The 24,545-nt window shown below is 39.4% G+C and overlaps 1 protein-coding gene across 4 annotated transcripts in view; it reads left to right on the top strand.

Moving 5' to 3' along the window:
- Window positions 1–22,044, top strand: part of LOC146619643 (attractin-like protein 1) — a 335,474-nt gene extending 313,430 nt beyond the window's left edge. For all 4 annotated transcript variants that reach the window (XM_085368997.1, XM_085368998.1, XM_085368994.1 and 1 more), the window contains 2 exons: window positions 5,362–5,476; window positions 21,923–22,044. In XM_085368997.1, the coding sequence (XP_085225123.1) occupies window positions 5,362–5,476; window positions 21,923–22,044 (237 nt within the window). The remainder of the gene's footprint in view (window positions 1–5,361; window positions 5,477–21,922) is intronic.
- Window positions 22,045–24,545: the final 2,501 nt, after the last annotated feature.

Genomic DNA, 24,545 nt, shown 5'->3' with positions numbered 1-24,545 from the left:
CTCTCAAAACCTGTGGTTGTGATGCCACATGCTTGACACACCTATTTCTAGCCCATTTCTCCCATTTGTCTTTGCAGTACTGCTCCAGCTTCATCAGGTTCGATGGGGAGCGTCCGTGCACAGCCAATTTCAGATATTTCCAGAGATGTTCAAATGAGTTCAGGTTTTTTACCTTCAAGTCTGTGACAATCACACAATGATATTGAAGCCACTCCTTTGTTATCTTGGCTATGTGCTTAAGGTGGTTGTCCTGTTGGAAGATTAACTTTAACCCCAGTCTGAGTTCCAGAGCGCTCTGGAGTCGGATGTCTCTGTACATTGAAGCATTCACCTTTAGTCTCCCAGTTTTTGCTGATGATAAACCTCCCCACAGTATGATGCTGCCACCACTATGCTTCATTTAGGAACGGTATTGGCCAGGTGATGAGTGCTGCCAATTTCCTCTAGACATGATGCTTGGCATTTAGGCCAAAGAGTTCTACCCTTAAACTGGGGGATTTTGTTTCTCATAATTTGAGTGTCCTTCAAGGCACCTTTTGGAAAACTCCAGGCAGACTGTCACGTGCCTTTTACAGAGGAGTAGCTTCCGTGAGGCTTTATCATACAGGCCTGATTGGTGGAGTGCTGCAGAAATGGTTGTTCTCCAGGAAGGTTCTCCTCTCTCCGCTGAACAACGCTTGAGTGACCGTCCTTTTCACTTGCCAACTAAGAACCATTTAACCTGATTGCTTAGACTGGCTTTGGAGCCAGCTCTAGGAAAAGTCTTGGTGGTTTCAAACGCCTTCCATTTGTGGATGATGGAGGCCATTGTGTTCACTGAGACCTTCAATGCTACAGATTGTTTCTGTACCTCGATGCAATCCTGTCTTGGTCTTTTTCTTGGACTCCATGGCTTCATTTGTGCTCTGACATACACTGTCAACTATGGGACCTTATAAAGACAGGCACACCATCCAAATTATGTCCAATATACTGAAGTGGACTACAAGTTGTAGAAACATCTAATATCTGATCAGTAGAAGCAGGATGATACTGAGCTTGATTTGCAATTTTCAACTGATCTTCATGTCAAAGACTGTGAATAGTCATGTACAGGTTTTATTTGTTTTTCATTGTAAATACATTTGCAAAGAAATCAAGCAAGTTTTTTCAGTATGGGTCATTGTATGTAGAATTTTGAGGTAAAAAAAACTGAATACTAAGTTTCAGTGTGTTTTAAAAAATTGATGTGCATATTTCCCATTTTCCAAGCAAAGTCTGAAGTAATGAGATACTCAATACTTTTGCATAGCACTGTATGTTAAATGGCCTGCATTTGTATAGCGCTTTACTTAGTCCCATTCACACACACATTCACACACTGGTGATGGCAAGAAGAGATGGGCAGTAACGCGTTACTGTAATCTGATTACTTTTTCAAGTAACGTAAGGGATTACTATTGCAAAAACTGTAATTAGATTACCGTTACTTTCCCGTAGGAACACTGCGTTACTACGTTACTAAAACCGTGATTTTTTGCGAGAATGTCTCACGACAGTGATGTAAGCGAGTGCGCCGTTAGTGACAGCAGCTGTGTGCAGATCAACAATGGATCACATATCGATTGTGGGAGAGAATATGAGCGTGCAGCGTTTAAAGCGTGCAATTACTGACCTTACTTTGAGTTTGATTCCATAAAAAGTGACAAAAACATTAGCGTCCATCGTGCGTGGGAAGAAAACTTCTTTTTACAGCGAAAAAAAACCCCTAAACTTCCGGGAAATTCACAGAGAAATTCGCGGATTCTTCAACTGACCGCAGCATACCTGCACCAGGGTAAACCTCCGCTTACCCTGCTCCTGCTTTACAGGTGAAAATAGAGCAACAGGACCGCTGAGTCCAGTAATTAGTTACTGATTACTTTTTTCAAGTAACTTGACCAACACTGATGGCAAGCTACATTGTAGCCACAGCTGCCCTGGGGCGCACTGACAGAAGCGCCCCAGGGCAGCGTTGTATACCATAGATATACATACATATATTGTCTTCATTTGTTTTATCAAACTGCTACTGTATTTCAGTTTTCTTTTTGATTTTTTCAGTTTAAATTTTCTTTAAAAGTAACAACACAGAATAGTGTATATTAAAACACAAAAACTAGACTGCATTTGCAGATTCTCTGAATGTTCTTGTCTCCTGATTTCCACATGGAAAAGAGGATGGATCAGAAAAAGCAGAGAGAAAGGGTAAACAAGGCAATAAATTGAAAGAAAAAGTTGTAATAAGAAAATTATGTATTTATGCATACAATATGTGAGCATGCCACTTTCCCACAGACTGCAGTACTAAACGGAGTCCATCCCTGTGACCTCTGTGGTACAGTGCAGCAGGCGGGTCAAACCAGATCAATATATCAGTGACTCTTATCCTTGTTGTGTATTCAGATGAAAAGAAACACAACTCCATTAGACATTTAGGTATTACACAGACAGTAAGGAAAACTACATGTAGTGAGTCCTAGTAGGACTGCACAGGGATGATGTGGTGTCCTTATATTTTTTAAAACTTCATAGCTTTCATTTTTTACCATATTTAAATGTGGTTAAATAAGGTAAAGGTTTGTGTTCAGGAATTTAAAATCAATCGCAACACCTGTTTGAATGCAGAACTAACTGATGATTACGGATTGCTTGCTTGATGGATGGATCAATGGAAACAGAGGAAACAAAGTTGTTTTTTATATATAAATCTGTGTCTGTGTTTGGGGCTTGTAGAAAAACACAAGGCATTAGCAGAAGGGGCGGTGCAGCTGATATTTTAACGCCTGTTTCTGTGCACTCACCTGGAGAGCCTGATAAGATGGTCTCCATCTAAATCAGCTGCACAGCAGGTGCAGCTCCACAGGCTGCCAGTCAGCCTGCTTCCCCCAGCTGGGAGCTTTGCTCATGGGGATGTTGGCAGCAGGGATCTGGGCACCACAGCTTGAGTTGAGGATGTCTGCCAGAGGTGGGACCAAGTCATTGTTTTGCAAGTCTCAAGTAAGTCTCAAGTCTTTATCCTCAAGTCTCAAGTCAAGTCTCAAGTAATGTCAGGCAAGTCAGAGTCGAGTCTCAAGTCACTGGTGTAAAAGTCCGAGTCAAGTCACAAGTCTGAAATTTTGAATTTCAAGTCCTTTCGAGTCTTTAAAAAAAAAAAAAGAAAAAAAAAGTATGTTGCAGTTATGCTAAATGTAAATATTAGACCATGTAATTTTTAAATCTGTGTTTTTCTCAACACATGACAAAATAGTGAACTTAGAAAATATACACAAATTGTGAAATTGCACCTCTTTAAAATGCAGCTCAATTAAACCTAGCTCCAAGAATAATTTTCACCGACAGTTCTGAGATAAGCTGCATGTTATTCTTGGATGCGGTTGTAGGACCGGTGTTGTGCCAAAAAGTGATTGTCTGCCAAAAACTGATTTCCGGTATTTGCCAAAAAGCGATTGCTCATATTTAAAGTGCTATAAGTAACTTGTTGGGCTATAATATGTTAAACATATGTCAAATGCATCCCTTATGGATGACATAAAGTCATCTTGAGCCACAAACAACATTCGTGTAGCAAGATACAAGCCGCAATCAGTTTTTGGCAGCGACTTTTATATAACCTTTATTTATGCAGTAAAAAAAATCTCATTAACATTAAAAATGTATTTTGTAAGAGTAAGTTGCCCAACAGGACAGCAGAAATGGCAGCAAATATTACAATAGTTCTGTAAAAATATTTTAAGTGGGGATAAAGGACCGGATTGGTTATAATGTAAGTACAAGTTGTAAAGATACTTAAAAAACAGATAATTTTTTAATTCTTTATGTAACCCCTTTGTATCCCCTGTTCACCGAAGTCTATTTACGAACATACGTAAAGATATTACACATAAAAAATACACAGAAACACTGGAAATCAGTTTTTGGCAGACAATCACTTTTTGGCACAACACCGGCTTTAAAATCGCATGACAAAAATATCATATACATTAAAAAAACTGCATCACCAACGTAGCCTGGACAACATTTGCTAGTTAGATGAAGTCAGCTATCTCATCGTAGCATATTTATATGCATATTTATAATTATACGGTTCTTGTGAGTGCATACACTCGTGAAGTTTAGTAACTTCCGGTCACTGCAACAAGCCCAGGTACAGTTTACCGACGGATGGGTACAGGACCTTGAAATGCACCGTGTAGAAAGTAAAGACCATCGTACGTATCATAAGTTTACCAGTCTCACAAATCGTCGTCATAAATACACAATCGTTAACCGTTTATTAATATAACCTTTGAGCTTAACGGTAATTAATTAGTAGTGGAAATAATTTCTGGTAGCATCACAGAAATGTAGCAGTGACAATAATATTGTATGCTGTAATCGCACTGGACAATTAGTGATACAAAACAACTGTTTTATTCTGTGAATAAAAGTATATGTTTTTGTCAATGTACCATAATAACAGAAGCGAAACGCAATATTGTGTCAGGACAATTCACTATTTATGCACAATAAATAAAGGAGCATAGCGCGACAATTTCTGTTCAGCGCCAGACTTGCTTGTAACCTATATCACCAATTATGTTATGAAAATGACGCATTAACTACAACAGCAGACTGACCTTTGTGTAAATGCTTGGAGCAGACTAACCTGTGAGCTGGAGTGTTCTGGGACGTTATATTTGATCTTTGAATGGCTGCAATCCAGTCGCGTCTTTGTTACTTCGGAAACATGGCTCGAACAATTTCTCTTCAACGACGTAATCCGATAACAACCGATCTCTTTACCCGTCGGCTTCCCGTGGCTGTCATGCGACCGGCTATTGTAGTTAATAATACAACAGCTTCTTGACATTTTTGTGTTTCTTTTTATCGCTGTGTGACTGATTTCAATTGAAAGCCTGCGTGCGCTAGTACCGCTTGCCACGAGTTCCCAGAATCCTTTGCGGTTCTACCCGTGAATGACGTCACATTTTCAATCTCTATATAATATGCATGTTAAATTTTATATTTGGGGTAAAATATCAAGTCTTTTCAAATAAACCGGTTCAAGTCCAATTCAAGTCCCAAGTCATTGGTGTAAAAGTCCAAGTCAAGTCACAAGTCTTAGAACATTTTTTCAAGTCAAGTCTAAAGTCATAAAATTAATGACTCGAGTCTGACTCGAGTCCAAGTCATGTGACTCGAGTCCACACCTCTGATGTCTGCTACATCCTTCAAATTGACTGGCTTGCTGTTCTGTTAACCTATAGGAGTACTGTGTACATACAAATCACACCACTGCCTACTTGTTGCATACTTAATGTGTTGATCCTTTTTGTCCCTGTCTGTGTGTTCTGTTTGTAGGCAGTGCCGAAGCCCATAGCCATGGAGCCATGCTGGGGAAGCAGAGCAGGTGTTCTCACAGTGCTACTGTACCTGCCCAGAATCCCATCTGGAATACCTCCACCTGGACAGTCTGGTAAGATCCTTAGACAGTAATAGACAATATGCAGTACAGTATGTTTTATGTTCAAAAGATTGAGAAATTCTAAGAATGATGGGCGGTATTTGCAATGTTATCTAAGAAACTGCCACTGACGTGTTATTTAAGGACCTGAACCTTCTGCATACATCACTGCAAATTTCTAGTAAACTTCTGCAGTGTTGTGCATGGATTTATTTTTTATTTCTTTGTTTAGGGAGGGGAGTGGAGTAGTAATTTCCATCTAATTCTAATTTGTTGTTTGTTTTTTTCCTTCCAATATATTGTCCATTAAAGTTTTACACAGTTTCTCTATAAGAAAAACAAAAAACTGCTGCCTTGGCCATATTTTGTGCTGGCAAATTTTAGAAGGCAGGTTGTACATAAAGAACAGCTGCAGTAGTTGCAACTATCAACACAGTATTTATGTCCACACATCCATCTCCAACGACCTAAGTTGCTTTTTCGTGATCAAATATAACAAATACAAAGCCCCACACTGGTTATTTCTCTGCTTTCATTTGATTCTCACCGCTGTAAACTAACAGCTGTTTCTGAAACCTGAATTCCTTTGTTACTGCCACAGAAAGCATTCACACCATTATGTGATCTTTTACAAGGTGAGCTGAACGATGTTTCAAAAAGATCCAGATGCAGCAAGCTGTGCTTCATATGTGCCTCGCAGCAGCTCCCCATCAGCTTTTTTGTAGAACAGGCTGTGGCATTATAATCAAAAGCAGAATAAACACTAAAATGTGATGGCATCAATGGCATCATCAAAAAGATGTCTTGATGTTTCTTGGTTGCCACCATTAGAACAGACTGCTGCCATGAGCAGAGCAGAAGGGTAGCTTAGTAGTTTGTTTCTAAGTCATTTAATAGCCCAAAGGTTAAATCTTCAATCCCTGATCTTACGCTCAATCATGGCAGAGCAAAAACGTGTTCTACTTACACTGAGTTTAATGTTGAAACTGTAAACCTAGAGGTAGGGCTCACAGTATCCTGTGTGCAGAGTCTGTGCAGGTTATGCTCTGCATCAATCTGTGGCAATTAAGGGAGAAACAGCGCCGTTTCATTATTCCTCATCCAATAGTGTTTAGTTCAGCACATGTAAATCGGGATTCGAAGTGTACCCACTGACGTTAGTAAAATACAAATCTGGGATTTAATTAATTTTTTCTTAAGTTGTTCTTTTGTTAATATTTGGAGCAACACAAGAAAATCTTAAGCAGGTTTTAAGAATCCCATCTATAGCTTCAAGACTTCTAAAGAGATCTAAAACCCTCAAGTGTCCTAGACTTAAGTTTTCCCATTATGATGGCAACACAAATAAGGTTTAGTCAGGAAAAGATCAAAGCAATGGCAGATAAAAAATGAGACCAAGTAAAAATGTATCTTATAGGGTTGAACAACAAAAAAAGTGCATTCAAATCATGATTCTGATAGCAAAAGATCCGAGACAAGACGGGCTTTAAAAAAAAAAAGCAGCTCCTTTGTTGTCCAGTATCCAGGAATCCTGCGGTCCTACCTAATTTCATGTTGAGTTGATATTTCTAGCAACTGTTTATCACATAACCAGCAATACGCTTGTTCATTTCCTCTTGGAGTCCCAGCTTTAGCCAACACAGTTCCTTTCCCCTTCCTATGGAGCTGCAGATGTTTAGATTGCAGATGTTTCTTGTCTTTCATGTATCTCTTTGTATCTGATGCACACACATTAGAGATATAGTGTTTGATCTACTAGAAAAATGTTCAAAATGTATGTTTTTTTCTTTAAATCAAGATATTAAAATGTCCTTAATTTTAGTATGTGAAGAATAATGAATTATTCAGAAATACTCTTGACATATGGCATGTTAAAGTTGGTCTGATGTGGTTAGACCTGCCTGGTTTTCCTCCAACACTTACTGTTGGATCAATTGTTCCCCTCAATGAGACATCCTGACTTTCCGCTGTCTGAGCTCATGTTGCACTATAGACGGGTGACATGCGATATCCCCAGGTCGCTCCAGTCGACCACCAAACAGCTGTGGAAATCAGTGTAAAGACAGCAGTGCTTTCTTTGAGACCTGACCAAAGCTTGCAGGGATGTGCACTGTCAGCATGAGGTCAATCTTCTCTCTCTGCAGCTCATCTTCCACCTCAGTCAACCTTTCATACTTTTCTCGCTCAGGCATATATATTTAATCTCCCCTTGTATTTTCCTTTCCCCCTACAGCCTTTTGGTTGAAGTAGACTGTATGTAACTGAAGCTGGTGTGGGAGGCTTTTGCTCCTCCAGGCAGGAAGTGTTGCCTTCAATGCGATGAGTACCTTGATGACGAAAACAAACAGAGCAGACAGAAAATTGACCACTTTGCAAGAAAGCATTTTCTCAAGGTTGAAAGATCCTGCAAAACATAGCAACAGTCACTGGAGTCTAACACAGGGGAAGGAATAAAGCATTAAAGACCCAGAAGTAATTATGCTAACTATAGAGAAAACTAGAGACACTAAAGGTAACACAAGTGTTTCATGAAAAAATGAGGACCAGAAAGTAGCCAAGAAATGTTAAATTTCTCCTTTGTGTGTCATTAGGCCATCCATCAATTTCCTGCCATTAATCTTAGCCAACCAGTCCATAAATAACAACAACAATAATAATAATTTGCCCCACCAGCAGATAGAGCCGCTGGCTGGACAAAGCGGGACCAAAACAGCTTGTCCCTGTGCTGCCATGATTAGTGCCTCTGTGCTAATCATGGCACTACAAGATCCATAGAGGTTGGGGTCTACTTCCCCAGACAAGACCCCAGGTGCAGGCTGTGTTAAGATGCCTCTGTGACAATCCAGCACATGTGGCTGTAGCTCAGGCGGTAGAGCAGGTCATCTACTGATCCTGGTTCAATTCCTGGCTTCCCAAATATCCTTGGGTAAGATATTAACCAGATGCATCCATCGGAGTATGAATGTGTGTGAATGCTACTTAGAAAAGCACTTAGAACAATGTGCTTGTGTGAATGGGTGAATGCACAAGTTGTGTAAAGCGCTTTGAGTGCTCAGAAGAGTAGAAAAGCGTTATATAAGAACCAGTCCATTTACCATAACAGCAGGGTGTAAGATGCTAGCAGACAAGGGCATACATGGAACGCCATAACCAAGCTTAGTATACAGAAACATCTGTGCTGAGTATGCCCTGATGATACTTCCAGATACAGATGGACAAACCAGTGATGGCTAACCAACTGGGCATAGTGGTGGTGGACAAGCAGAGGAAGACACCTGTAGCGATACCGAATGACAGCAACATCAGGAAGAAGCAACATGAGAAGCTGGAGAAGTACGAAGGGCTCAAAGAAGAACTCAAGAAGATTTGGAGGGTGAAGGTAACAGTGGTCCCAGTGGTAATAGGAGCACTCGGTGCAGTGACCCCAAAGCTAGGCAAGTGGCTCCAGCAGATCCCGGGAACAACAGATCTCTTTCCAGAAGAGCGCAGTCCTAGGAACAGCAAAGATACAAGCTTCCAGGCCTCTGGTAGACGACCCAATCTTGAAAGAATAAAGACGGCTCACAAGGACAAGAGGGGATTTTTTTTTAAATGCACACACACAGAATCCCTATTATAGGAATGTATTCACTGTTGACAAATTTGATTTTAAAAAAAGCCAGTTAACTGCTGAACCACACATGCAATGTGTTATAATGAAAGTACTACAATTGGCATGATGTTTTTTGTTCACTACCTTAATCTACCTGATGTTTTGGACATTAGCTCATCACAGAAGGTTTAGACTCATTTTCAGAAAATTAAGGGCAATACGAGGCTCATTGTTCCAGTCAGGCTGCTCTCTGGAGAATGTTTAGGCCTTTTTCATCACAGTGGAACAGCAGTTATTGTTACCAGTGTTTGAAGTCTGACATTGTTATTGTTGCTCTGATTACCACATAAGCACACACAGACAATCACAGTATTCAGAAATACAAACGAAATGTAGAACATCAACACAACTTTTAGAACGCCACATGAAAGTGCTTCAGTAACAACAAATTTCCCGCCTACTATACACTCATGCTCCTCTCCTACCAACCTTATGCTCCCTAGAGAGGCTCTTGTGTAGGGTCAGACAGCAGTCCCCCATTGATGTTAGCATGTATGAAGGTGAAATCACTGCAGGCTTGCTCCACCCACCCTCTGTGAAAGACACTTCAAGAGGAATCTATGATGAGCGTGCCCATTTTAGCTCGCTTTCCTTCGCATCATCTTTGTTTTCTTCTTGTCCTGCGTTGCTCTGCTCCCTCGAGGTGTTACCATTAACTGACCCTTTACATGTAAGAGGGGGAAAGAACAACTGGAAACAAAATGAAGCCCCATGTTTACAGCTCACAGTTTCTCAGCTTCCTGTAAAAAAAAAAAAAAAAAAAAAAAAAAAAGAATAAATCCTGCTTACTCTTTCCTTATTCTGTAATGTTCCATTACTGTTCTTCGAAGGCGGGGGATAGAAAATGTCCTCCACACAGGTTCTTTCAGACTGCAGGAACTTATCCATAATTCTAGTAACTGTACAAGGTAGTACCTGGTATTTTTTCCTGTGTGTACACTGCTGGACCTGGGAACCATTCTACTTTTTGGTGCTACGTTTTTGTAGTCTTACTCATCTTGCTTAATATAACGTAGGTGCACTATAACTGGTGTAGATAAGTGTATGCTAATTGGTCATTAAATGGACAAAAAGGCGTAACGCTAACAAAAACAAGAGCTCTTAACATCAACCTTTAAAAAAACACAACTAAATAACCTGAAATCTATTAAAAAAGCCAGAGGAAATTATAGTTTTGACAGGTAAGAGCAAAATAGAGAACACTTCACAAAAAGCACAGAAAGAAAAGGAAGAGGCTGAAAAAAAATGAAAAGACCACAACAAGGCGACACTGCATTACCAACCACTACCCAGCAACTAGTACTTCACTTCAGAGTTCCTGTTAGTGCAAATGTCAAGAGAAAAATGCCTTCGATCTACATGATTTCCATGTAGTGGAAGGTATGTAGTTACTGTCCAGCATCCACTTAGTCTTACATAATCAGCACAAAAAACACTGATCAAAAAGCACCTACTGAGAAGAGCTACATCACCTTCCAATTCAACTAAAGATATTCTGTAAATCACCAAAAGACGTCATTCCAAGCTGATGTGTGGATTTTTTAGTAATCGTCTCACTTTTCATTATCCAGACTCCAGCAGAGAAGACATTTAATTGCAATCAGTCCCTAAGTTGAAAAACGTCATTTACTGTACCTGCAGCACATCTGGTGCATACTGCAGCAACTACGCGACAAATGGCACATTTTAAGCATTAAGCCATTACGCTGTTCTAAGAGGTTTCTTTATTTCAGCCGAATTTGATTTGGTTTTCACCCTCTTTCAAAGCAAGCGATAAATGGAGCACAGATAAACTGGCATATTGTTCAAGCATTAGCCAGGGTTCTGCTAAACTTATGATAAAGAGAGCGTACGCCTAAAGGCAAAGCTCCTGCTTTCCTGGTGAGTCTAGTGTCCAAGTCTAATCAGTGAAAAATGAGACTGCAAATCCAAGCAGTTACTCTTTCTGCTTGGAGAGGTAATTTGGGAATCTGATGAGTTTTAGAGTGTGACATGTTGCACTGCATGAGCTGCAGAGCAGTTCTACTTTCCTGCACCGCTACAGTGTAACTGCACTCTCCATGTATCACAGGATGGTGTGAGTTTTTATCATGCTGCATGAGCTAACCTCTGCATGTGAAACATCCTTTCTGGATAGCAGAAGAGGCCTCCAAAAGCTCCCGTGTGAAGCTCTTGTTTCTTCATTTTGATCCAGCTAGACAGAAATACAGTGACATTGCAAATAACACAAAGATCACTGTGTAAAACCAAATCCATTTCTCTAATAATAGATTCACTTTCTGGTCCAATAATTCAATCAGAAATCCTGAAAAGTCAAGTAAATAGCAGGCAACCACTCCAGTTAGACCGGCTGACAGCTGTTGTCAGCCAAATTGCAGTGGACAACTAACACATAGTGCCTGCCTCTAAGAGCTCAGCGCGACAGCTTGACCACTGTGTGACTGTTTGACTGATTCAAAGTCACAGTGGCCTGACATAATGGACAGAGCAGGAGAAAAAGGCTGACAGGATGGGTGACATAGGGGAGAATGGAAAAAAATAACAAGAGATCGTATTTTTGGCTCCAGCCACCACTTCTCCGTCTCTGCATCCCAATTCAATTGAACTTTCTCATGTCAGTTTTACCCGTTTCTGCTCCATCTGCTGCAGCTGGTGTCTCCCCCCCCTCCCACTTTTTTATTATTTGGTACATAAAGCGGCTCTATCAATGATATTAGTGGATTTAGCAGAGTGCAACTATTCTCAGTTCAACGCAGCAGAGTTCAGGATGGAGAAAGACAGACTGTAGGCTACATTTTCTTCTCAGGCGCTCTCCTGAGCTTAGATAGTGGGTCAATAGAAACAGAGGCACAGCACTATTCACAGCCGCCTTTTCCTGCACTAATCTGCCTATTCAGCAGCACAGTTAGGCCCTTGAATAGATGAGAAAAGGGGAAAAAAAGAGAGAAATACAGGTACTGTAAGATGTTAAGTCTTTCAAGAGTAAAAATAGAAAAAGCAATGTGACAGACAAAGAGAGAAAGGAAGACTTCAAAGACAGTTTTGATAAGAAGCAGAACCAAGTTTCTAAAATGAATTATGTGTGAAAACAAGTAGAAGATTGGCGATACATCAGTGGTTACAGAATTGTTAAGAACGGAGCCCAAGGTAACACCTCTTTGTTAACAAAAACAGATTTGCACAGTAAGACAAATGTTGTAGGCATCCATCCATCCATACTTGTTCCATCCATCCATCATCATCTTCTTACCCAAAGTCAGGTCATGGTTGCAGAAGTCTAAGAAGATATTGTGATCAATGTTTTTGGCTTCTCGTGTAGCATCCTGAGGCATTCCCAAGCCAGATACATCATGTAATCCTCCAGTGAGTTTGGAGTTTAGATCTAGGGGCTTTGCAGGAAAACATGCACAGATGCCAAAAGTACCACAGCTGACTATTTTCTCAGACAGCAGCTTTGTGTTGTGCTCTCTAAAGTTGGATACACCCAAAATGAAGTTCAGATAAAGTACATTTTCATTCTCTTGGTCATAATATAGAGGTAATGACTAAACGTGAAAAGTGGAATACAATCTTGCCTTCTGATTCATGTTTGAAAATCATTTGGTATCATACCACTATTACTTACCCATCTCATGTTCCATTTTACCATCAGTCGCAGATTTCCAGATCTGAAGTGCAAATCAGAACCACATTATCTGTAAAAAGTAGAGGCGATTCTGAGTTTCTGAACCCTGATACCCTCCTCACCTCAGCTGCATCTTAATCCTGGCACATCACAATGCCACTAGAAGTTCAAAATCCACAGCACCTTCCACAGGTTTTTGTGGACAGTATCCACAGTGAAATTCTGTCATTCCATAAAGCACATGTTGAATGGATGGTCAAACTTGGGGACAGATTTGGGAGATAAGCCAAACCCCTCTAAAAGGCTTCTCTTTGCCTTGTTCCCTCTCCTGAGAAAGCATCTTTTGCTCATTTTGCTCTATCATTCTCACGTTGGCCCTCTCCCGAAAGGGAAGAAAAATTCAACTTTATTATCCCTGAATAGGGCAAAAATACACCACTATGGAAAAAAAATGATAAGAGTTGACACATTAATAAAACACTTTCCTAATTTAGTTAAGCCTCGTTTGCCATATTACTCCTTGATGCAGTATGATTGTGCAGGGAGCAAACAAAGGATTTATAGAAATATTCTGCAGCTTTATTGAACAGCTTAGTAGATCCACAAAGCTGGTCAGAATGTGCCTAACATCTCTCTTTGCACAATTGTTGTTTGGAAACAACATTTTAGCATTTCCATTGTGAACACTTAAATATTTTAAAAATCCATTTTAAAACAGCTAAGCAGCAGTTTCTTTTTTATTCTAGAAGTAACAATGAAATTGGAAAGCAACTGTCTGTTTTTTTTACCTCAGGACCAAAACAATGGTTCGACTTTCATGTCGTTCTACTACATGTATAGCTACCTGTTAAAACTGTGTCTAGATAGGGACCCTCTGAGACTGCTTTCAAAAGTGAGCAAAAAAAAGTGCGTAAATTCTTGAATCCTTTGTTTAACCCTAGAACACTATCGCTGGGTGATTTACACCCGAGAAAATACATTTACATGATTTCTCACTCCTGCAGCTGTTTGCGTGTCGAGGAGCCTGTGCCATCACCAGGGAAGTCTCAAATGTCCCAGGAATGGGTGGACCAAAGACCAGCTTTCCAGAGTCATTATTTTGTTTTAGGAGTTTTATTTTTCATTTTGTTAGACATGGCACAGTTGAAAGTAAAAGAAGACCACTCTAATCTGTGATGTGTTGTCATATTTTGATATATTTGATTACTTTTCATTGGTTATATTATACCGGGTATAAATCACCCGGCATTAGTGATCGTGTTACTATTTATAGCGATAGTGTTCTAGGGTTAAATGCCAACATTTACAGCAGAAATCAACATCTTTAGGGCCTAGTCCCCAAAATGGTTTGGGTCTCTTTAAGTAATTACACAATGTTAGGGTATGTGAAACCAGGAAATGATCCCCTTGCAAAATGCAGCTGAAACTGTTTTTGTGTTGACAGGCCAAGATGTTTGTAACACTAGCTCAGCTCATAGAGTGAGACCAGAGGGGTATGCTAGAAAGAAAATGAATAGGTTAACAAGCTTTGTTGAGCCTAAAGCCAAAGTTTTTAGTGTCACAACGATGGCTCTCTTTACCTGGTTAGATCATGATAGACATAAGCTGCACGGAGCAGATCAGATTTAGAGCTTTGGTTTAAAATCCACAGGAAATGCCATGTTTTCACAGATTCTTTTATTTATACTATGCGTTAAGTGTTGTATAGACTCTTTGCTGTAGGAATATGTTTTATACAATGATCTCGTAAAGAATGTTGTCACAGGACTGCATTACAGTAATGGATGCCCCATCAAATTCACCCCCAGAGCAGAGTGTACAATGGTCAGACATTATTAAATGTTAAGGTTTATGACAGTACAATTAGAAAAAGACAAGTAAGGCTTTTTAGGAAGGGATGCCAGGAGAAGGCCTCTTCTCTCTAGAAACAACACAGGAGCACAGTTTAGTTTTACAAAGTTGCATCTGAAGAAACCACAAAAGCTCTGGAACAATGTCCTTTGGACAGATGTGACCAAAGTGGAGCTTTTTGACTATAAAAGATAAGTTTGTTGAACAAAGCCATATGAAAAACTGTCGAGGGTAATGATTTAGACTTGTTTTGTAGTTACTGGATCGGGTACACTTTGCATTCACCTTAAACTCATCTGCATACCAAAGTATCCTGGAGTCAAATACTGGGCCGTCTCTCTGACAGTTCGACTCAGTCATGCAATGTGACACTGATCTGTGACACTGTATTTTACTATCACCACTGAATGGAGCAGAGCTTTACAGTCACAGCAGTGCAAACTGTGTATCACACTATTATAGAAATCTTCCTGTTTTCAGTTGGCAATGCAGAAAATGTATCAACGTTTATATGCTTGATCCTCATCTGCTGCCAAGTCTCTTTTACATTGCTCAAACTACAGCTAATAGAGAAGAGATTAGAAAATTGATCAGTTAGAATGGTATGCTATTTATCACTAACAGCCTTCAATGAATAAAATTGATGCCTGATTAAAGCGAGATTAAATTAAACACATTTCCATGTCTCCTTTATTAGGCGGGAGGGTGTGAGACCCAAAACCAAGTAAGCTTTACCGTTTATAGTTGTGACTAAACATTAGCACCAAAAGGACAGAATAGAAAAATAAATATTAAGCCAACTTTTATTTATTTTTAATTTACATGCTGTTCTTATGAAAATAGATTTAAGAGAGAAAAGTGAGCTCTCTGTGTTTTGGGCTTCAATGCTAATTGTTCTTAAAGATTTTTAAAGAGCGAGACAAAATACTTCTTGGATCTTATTCTATACCCAATGATTAAATTTCTATCGACCTCATTTAACTGTCTGGCTATTATAAATAAGCACATTTCTCAACATGAATTTTTATAAGCAGACTGAGTGTCCTAAAAGGATTGCTGTAGCTGTATTGTCCTTTTCTTCCACTCTGTGAGTTGACCTCTTCAAACCCTCCTCCCTACACCCCCACTGTCACCCTCTGAGTGTCAGACTTGAGAGCTGCATGGCAGGAACTGGAGGGCAAAGCTTGGAAACTCAGCTCCATTGACCCAGAATGGATCTCCAATACTTTGATCCTCTCCATCTTTGAAACCATCTAACCCACTGGGATACGCCCTCCTGTCACCCCCCACTCCTCCATCTGTCTGCTTGTTGACTTTTACCCATTGTGTGGCATTTACACACAAACAACTCCTGTATTTATTGTGCAGGTTTGAATGATGAAGTCTTAACCCTTATCTTGTTTTTCCTTTGCCACTTGCCTTTTGTTTTGCTCCAAAATGCGGGCGTACTATTAAATTTATGGACATCAGTTTAGAAGTGTATACGGATCAAGTAAGAGATTCAAGGTCTTGCTGACTTTATAATTTTATCAGATACATTTAAAAGAAAAACGCAGCAAAGGAAAGTCGAGGCAAAGTCAGCTCCCCAATGAGCACCACTGCTTGAATTCATGTAGCCACTAAAATGACTGCTTTTCAACTTTAAAGACACATGGTTTTGGTTGTTTTGTTTTACTGTTGGGCATACTGGTCTGCCTTTTTGTCCTCTTGGCTCTAATACACTTAGAGATATTTAAATGTAAATTTGTGCACTTCAGATCTCTTAGCAGGCGTGAAGAAATCCACCACCAAATGCTGTCATGTACTATTAATGTAAAGCATCCTAGATATCTGAATCCCAACATGTGTACTTCAAAGCCACTGTAGCTATGTGTCATGTTTACTGAAATCTGTGTTTCGTGGATCTATTAATATTTGAATATCAGTATGTTGCTGTTTGACTGACTTTAATTTACGTTGGCTTCATTGAATGCTGATAGCTCTGTTCTTCTGTTTACCACTGCTCTGCATCCTCAGCACGCTTCCCACTTTCATTCAAGGGGAAACACAAAACCAAGCTTTGATGTTTCTTATATAGGAGGGCCTCACTGTGAGTTTTGTGACCAGGTTAGCAAGCAGGCTCCGCCTGTCACAGATGTTTTCCAGCTGCAGTCCCAGTTTTCCACATCGGGTCTGTGTCGATATGTGTTCCTGGGGAATTTTGTCTCCTGCTAATGACCCTATTAGTACATCAGGAGTTGGAGGGGTCTGTGCATGTTAGGGGGGTGAGGTGGGGTGGGGGGATTAATGATGCGTCAACTCACCTGACAAAACAATCACGTTAATGTGCTCTGTTACCACGGCAGCAAATGAGCACTTGCACTCACCTGCAGCATGATTTGATTACTTTTGACCAATTTAATTTTGCAAATGGAGATGTGTGTGTTCACCTGGAAAAATCAACACAATTATGATGGCAATTTGTCAGAGGTGAAAGCTTTTTTGATGGAGGAATATTCAGATATCACGTTAGAAAATTAATTCGGTTTGCTTTTTCACTCTGTGTGATCTTTCATTGTGAGGCCATGTGTTTGATAATGTGCAGATGCAGTGCATGTATGTAGGTAAATGAAAATGGCTCAATGTTCCACAGAAACATTACATTCCTGCTGCATGTGTCTTTTTATAAAGTTCTTGTGGTAAGCAAATAAGTTGCAAACAACCAGGTAACAAACCTGTGACAGCAGATTTAGGAAATGTGAGAAATGCCTCTTATTATCTGTTGTGCTCATGTTTTTCATTTGATTATTTATCAAACACTTCTAAACCCTCAAGTTTCTTTTCTCTTCTCATTGAGGGGAATTTAATTTAACCTCCTAAGACCCGAACTCTTCCACGGCATGCATTTTTAATTTCTCTTTGATATTTGGGCATATTGGGACCCGATGAATGTAAAAACAAAGAATTACCAGATTTTTTTTTTCTACCTGATTTTTGTTTCTAAGAAAAATGAGAGCCATATATGAGGACATTCGTTTAAAATTTCAATAGAACAGTAGCAGTATAATGTCCTCATAAGTGGATATCAGTAGGGTTGGGTATCGTCACTGATTTCTAGAATCGATTCGAATCAGGGAATTTTGTCTTAGACAGTCAGAAATATTATAATTCAGTTCATGCAGCATTACATTTCCATATTTTTATATCTATAAAAAGAAAGCTGACACTTGCCAGATTTTATCAAATGCCTTTGTGTCAAAGTAACTGAGGATAAAACTGAGGCGATTTTCCTGGCCTGGGATTTTATAAAAATATTCTGCAGTAGATCAAAAACGAAAGAAAACCCTTAATCAACATATGAACATTACCTGCTGCTGCTGAAGTGAAGCAGAGCAAAGTTACAGAGATTTGATTAGAGACACACCTAAGAGTTTTGCAATTTTGCATAGTTTAAAGTTTAAATTTGTTCAGTATTGAACAGCAGAAATTAGGCTTTCTTTTCGGAAGTAAGTAAAAGAAGAAAAAAAAACAGCGGCCGACAGCGCTGTAAACAACGGTAGACTTGTGCAACAAGCAGGTGAATAATGCAGAAAACAGAGATTTTTAGACGGGAAACTGTTCTTGAAGTACACAGAGAGAGAGAGAGCTGTGCATGAAGTGTGATTTTTATCGTGGTGGAAGTAAAACAGCAAAAGTCAGAGGGAATTCATGACGATGTTTATGTGAAGCGTAGTTTGGATCTTCTTTTGCAGTCAATATTGTTTGGAGAGAGATAAAACCTGCAGCTTTAGAATCAGCGCAAAAAGGGCATCAACACAAAGCGCGAACCCGCCGAAACATCAGAATCAGTGAGCTGTCGGCTTTCAGCCCCGACCGTGTCCGTGCCTTCGGGTGAGAAATGCGACATGTCACTGATTCTGATGCGTCGGCGGGTCCGCGCTTTGTGTTTACGTCTTTGTGCAGAATCCGTGTTCCTGCTATCATTTACCGTTCTAGCTGTTTGGTGGTTGTTGAAATTTTGTGAGGTTTAACCTGAGATTCTGGCGTTTGGGGCAAAATAAATTTATATTGAAAAATCGATTCAGGATTTTAATGAATCAATATCACGTTATCCAAGCCAGAATCGATTTTAATCAATAATCAAAACCCACCCTTTGATATCAGGCCCCTGTAGAGTATTTTGGTCTAAATAACCCAAAATGTGATGTCCACATATGTGGATGCCAGGTCGTAGGAGGTTAATGCAATAAATATATCTTTTTGCTGTCCCAACAATCTATGAAGCCTTAAAGGATGTGAAAGGAGTTGTTTAAGCTCTTTTGTTGAGGTTAAAGACTTCTCAGATTTAAATGAATTAAAGAATACTGGAATCTGTCTTTACTATATTCAATAAATATTGTTTTAAAATTCCAATTTAAGAAAAAGAGGAAAATCCAAGCACACAGCTCAGCGTTATCAGTGGCACTGCATAGAATAAGCATACAAGCAATGCAGCAATAGCATGGGCGTGTATTTACTCCACAGACATGCAGAGAATCTGCAACAATCCTTGCTGGAGTTTAAAGCAAATTACAAATTACCAAAAGTCCAAGACAAGCCAAATCCTGTATGTATGGTTGCCAAACAAGCATACCTATGAAACTATTGCCAACAAAAAACAAAGAGCCGTAATGAACCATATTCCGACACACCATGTGCTGCTAGCTGATCATCTGCCTCCAATGTTTTTTGGAAGAACAGAGCACATTACCGCTCGCTGCCATGTTTGCTTGTGTCAGAAATTGCAAAATACTCATAATACTGTGCACAGGTGAATGCACACTTAAATGCATAAACTTGCAGAGTCATGTACACACTGTCACGCACTGTGTAATCAGCTTTCCCCTTTCCACCCACTGGAGAAAAAAAAAATATCCCAAGAATCACTTGAGTGTGAAATGCTGAAAACATCCTGCATCCAAATCATATCAAGAGCACGGCAGATTCCCTTTGCTATTTGCCTGTTTTGTTTATTTGGCTCCTGCATGCCGGCAGATTGAGCACTTGTCGTAATGACCATGCATTGTCAGGCCCACGGTTGTTGGCAGGGAGAGGACTGGCTGTATTGACAAAGCTCCCATGACTCTAAAACCACATTAACAGTACAACTGCCAAACTAACACAATGCTCCGAGGCATCTGATGCTTGGTGCATCCATCCTGATGTCTGTAAGCCCTGCTGTGGAAACCGTGGCAAACTTCACTCACAGAAGATGTTTTTAGAGGTGTGACATCCTGATGGATGGTGAGAGGGAGACAGAGGGAAAAGAAGGAAAAGAGACACAATGGCGGGAAGATATACTTCACTGACCTGAGCGCTATCCCCGCTGCCTCCTACTGAGTTCAGAAAGATGTTGATAAAACATTTTTTGGATGTTGTGAAGAGGTGCCTATTGAAAAGATGATGCATCGCCACATGCTAAGGAATTTCACCTTGATGTTTTCTCCCATAGGGCCAGATTCACTAACTCGTACCACCAGCACCAACTAGCATTAGATATCGTTCTATATTTACAAACAGAGTGCAGTGATGGACCCTCTGTCAAACGCATCAGGTTCCTTCCTCAATGCACAAAATATAAGATGGAGAATATTTAACTTAAGCAAACAAATTGATTTACTAACATTTGTGCCACACAATTTACATAATTGTGCCAACATTTATCAGATATTTTCAATTACTGAAGCCGGAGTTCATTAAAACGACTCTCTCTGCCAGGCTACATTTAATTACATTAAATGTAGGCCTACATGCAACATACGTATGACCTATATTTATATGTTACTGATTACAATTAACAAGCTGTGCCTTTCTTGTTAGTAAATTACCTGCAGCTGAATATCATCTCTTAGTTTGTGACCTAAATTGCACAGGTCTTGGCAGTTACATTGAAATGAACTCTGACTTTATTTTGAAAACAGCAAAACTTTTGTAAATTACCTGCAAAACTAACCACAACTATCATTACTATTTCTAGATTGTGCTCACATGCCAATTTGCCCCATCTAGTAAATCTGGCACAGCCTCTTTACTTTCATCTGTCCTATTGTTTATTTTTACCATCAGTAATAGTTTAATATTAACATTACTGGAAATCATCCCTGAGAGGGTTGCATCAGGAAGTACTTCTGGCATAGAAATTTGCAGAATACTATGCAGATTCATCTGCTGTGGCCAGAAAGAAGCTTTATTAACATTATTAGATAAAAGAAATAAATCACAGTCCTCCTTTCACTTTGGGGGTCACCACAGCATCTATTTCCATCTAATCGTATCTGTAGCATCCTTCTCTGTTACACCAAGCCTCTGCACATCCTCCTTCACTACATCCATTCAACATCTTTTGTCCAATATAACTATTATCCCTCCTGTGCAAACCAACCCTCATGCCCAAACCATTTCCAAAACACTTGACTTGAGCTGTCTCGCTGATATACCCACTTCTGTTCTTGTCCATTCTGGTCATTTCAACATCTTCAGCTGTGCTACCTTTAGCTTGGCCTTCTGCCTTTCTGTCAGTGCGACTGTGAATATATGAAAGTCCAAACGAGGATAAAATAGCACTTCTCTGATCAAACTCAAAAGATACAAACAGGGACTTGCTTTTCTAAGGACTATAAAAATAGAAGGTACAAATTTAGATCCTTGCAGAACTCCACTTTGAACTCCACAATTTAAGCACTGAAAATAATTACTGGATATGGAAAAGATTTAACCATGTGAGGTATAAGTTATCATTGGTGACAGACCCAACTCTCCTTTACTGGCTATAATGACATTTTTAAAAAGAATGTCTTTTCAATCAGTCTTGTCTTGGCAGGATGTGTTCTTACAAATGAAGATATTCTGCATTTAAAAAAAAAAAAGAATTTTAGCCCTCTCTCTTTTAGGGACTTCTGAAAAAGGGTTATTTTCAATTTTGGTAACAATTAGCTGTTTCTAGCTGCTTGTAGATAAGGAAAGACACTATGCCACTTTACTATCTAGAGAGATAATCAACCATGTCAGTTGCAACATGTATCCACCCTTTCTTGGTGTGAAGTGATATTCTACGATAAATGTATCAATGTTTTGTACTACTTGTCTACATCCCTTTAATTATTTCTGTATAAGGACAAACATGGGTTTATAACAAATAACACAGGCACGTATAAAAATCTACTCTCAAAAAGTGGTCGTAGTTTTACCTTGATCAAGCCGTATTTATCTCACCTCTGTCACATCACACTTTCAGTAAAATTTGAGCCCATCTAAAACAGCATAATACTGCCCATCTTTCACTGATTACCCTATTTTGTCTCTGGGATTGCAGGTATCGCCATAGCCAGTGCTCTGGTCGACACGTCACAGCAGCGAGTGATGGACTTGAAAGAAAGAGCCCTGGGTCTGAAGCACCGCAAACACATTGTGCACCATCAAGGGACCTGTGTATGAACTATGTGCCCTCAACGAGGTACCACCGCATCCAAAACGTCCAAAGGGGAATTTCACTGGACACACTATTTTTGACTTTAGACACAATGGAGAATTGTGAACACAAAGGCAAAGCCTGCAAAAAAATAGGGTTGGATGATCCTTGACCTTAAAGTGGTTTGGAAAGAGGACGGATATGGATTGAAGCATACAGATGGGGCGAAACTACTCTCTTCACAGGCACCCAAAAGGGGTAAATGGTACTTGTAGTCATATTCTTCCTTGGACCAGATACAAGGTTTTTGTCATTGTCCCTCGTCTGTATATTTTCAGAGAAGTACTTGCAAAGTGAGAATGTCTCTCCACCACAGCTTTCTTTGAAATTTGCCACGAGGAGCTGGCAGACCTTTTCCATTTTCATGCCATGTGGTTTTGTCTCTCCCGGGTTCTACAGTCTGCCATATTGACAGAGAAAATAAAATAGAACTTGTTTTTCACCAAACAAAACTAAATGACTTTGACCTCCAGTCAAAAGATATTGATAGTTGATATAAAGTCCTCCTGATTTACAAACCCAATGAGACTCAGGAGCAAAACCAGTAAAGAAGAACACCGATTTAACTAGATAATTGCAAAAGTCTTTAGTTGGCGGAGGTCTATTACAATGATTCACTAGAGGAAAAAGTTTAATTTGCTAATTTTGAAGTTGTGAATTCAAAGAAATGCATTTTTGCTATGAAGCTCATTGGATGCAAGTAAAAAAAAAAAGTGTTTTATGAAATATGTGTGGTTTGTTTTTCCCTACACAGTTGAAGTTATAGGTTTTAATATCTGCTCAGGTCCTCTGTGATGAAAAAGGTCCATTATCTGTAGCTCTGGGCCTTATATACACACATTTGTATATGCACTATAAGTGAAATGCTTTACCCGTACATTAGAACCCTCTGTGGAATTTTATTATGCAACTGATCTTCCAAACATGATGTTTATTCTGGGCTGCGATGTAACCTCAAGGTCGGTATCACACACAAACTACTGATGGTGTTCATATGCCTTTTTTATTTTTTCATTACTGTGAAGCTACCATATACATCCTCCCTCGTGATATTTCAAGTCTGTTTATCCGTAACACAAACTTTAATATAACACATCTCAGTATATATTATTTATTAAAAATGCAAAATGCGGTTTAACATTTTTTAATTAACTCACAAATGTTTGTTTTTGTTTTCTTTTTTTAAACAGAAACTGTAGATAATTAATTTTATAAAGGAAGTCTGTGCAGTAATCACATTTCTTTGCTTGTGCCCTCAGTGTCTTTATTCATTTCTAACTCTTTATTTTGTACATCACAGAACGTTTCATGTGATGTTAAGATGCTTTCCCTTTATCTCTCGTATCAAACCTCCATTTAATGTTGTAAAGTCACCTTTATCAGCTGCACTGCATACAAAGTAACATGATGTCTTTGATGCACATGTATTACCTACTGTTTTCTTTCAGGCATTTTGATGTAATTTTGCACCAATTTGTTGCTGAGATTTGGATTTACAAAGGGCAGCTCACCACCGTGTATTTGTCCATATGAGCATTAAATCTGCACATTTACAATTTCAAAAGAATAAATGCTTCTTTGTGTTGATATTCAGTCTGAAACTGTGTGTACTGTTACCTCTGGTGTTGGGAAACCGCATTGATTGGTGTTCTCAGGATGTCAGTCAGGTCAAATGACAAGATCAGCCAGAACTACAGACAGTGTCATCCAACGACTCTCACAGCATCCTGTGAAACAGAGTAAAGTTAACGTTACTTTAAACGTAATGTATCGCAGAAAGATGGTGTTGAATTTCCACGATTTCCATGTGCTATCAACATCCTAGGTATCTAAAGCACCCCTGCTTTACTAATATGTACCAAATCTAATTATTAAAGGCTTCGTTAAGTTAGAAATGCTTTTTATAAAGTGGATTCCACAGGTGTACCTAATATAGTGGCCACTGAATTGTATCCTGTTCACTTTCTGTTCTCTGTCTCTGTTTTATAATGTCCCTGGTTACAACCATCACTGCCTCCTATTTGTCATAATGTGTGTGCAAAGGGGGGACATCGAGAACAAGCACTTCCATTACATTTCTCACCATACAAGCCAAATGACCTGTTTAATATACAAATTAAACAATAACTACATTCCATCCATGTGTACCTCCCTGCCAGAGCATCACAGTAAGATGTTGTTTAATAAAACCTGGATATGGCTCAACATTTGTACAAATACTATCGTTTTAAAATAAATCCATGTCTCCTTCTGCTGCACTCATAAATGGCTCCTGTATGCTTTTAAATCGACTATATCCCTTTGTCATAAAGCGGTGGGGGTTGCTTGTTGAGGTGATCCCAGAATCTTCTGAATTAGACACTTTTATGCAAATGTGGGGCTCTAAACAGAAGAAAATGCCAAAATATATCCTTTCTAAGGAAAAGCCGTGGGGGATCTAGTGGCTACACTGCTCTAATGCCTGGAT

Source organism: Diplotaxodon limnothrissa, linkage group LG13 (genome assembly GCF_057381915.1).
Source record: "Diplotaxodon limnothrissa isolate DT_005_m linkage group LG13, D_limnothrissa_male_GT1.1, whole genome shotgun sequence".
Classification (NCBI taxonomy): Eukaryota; Metazoa; Chordata; class Actinopteri; order Cichliformes; family Cichlidae; genus Diplotaxodon; species Diplotaxodon limnothrissa.
This window is presented reverse-complemented; position numbering and strand designations above follow the sequence as displayed.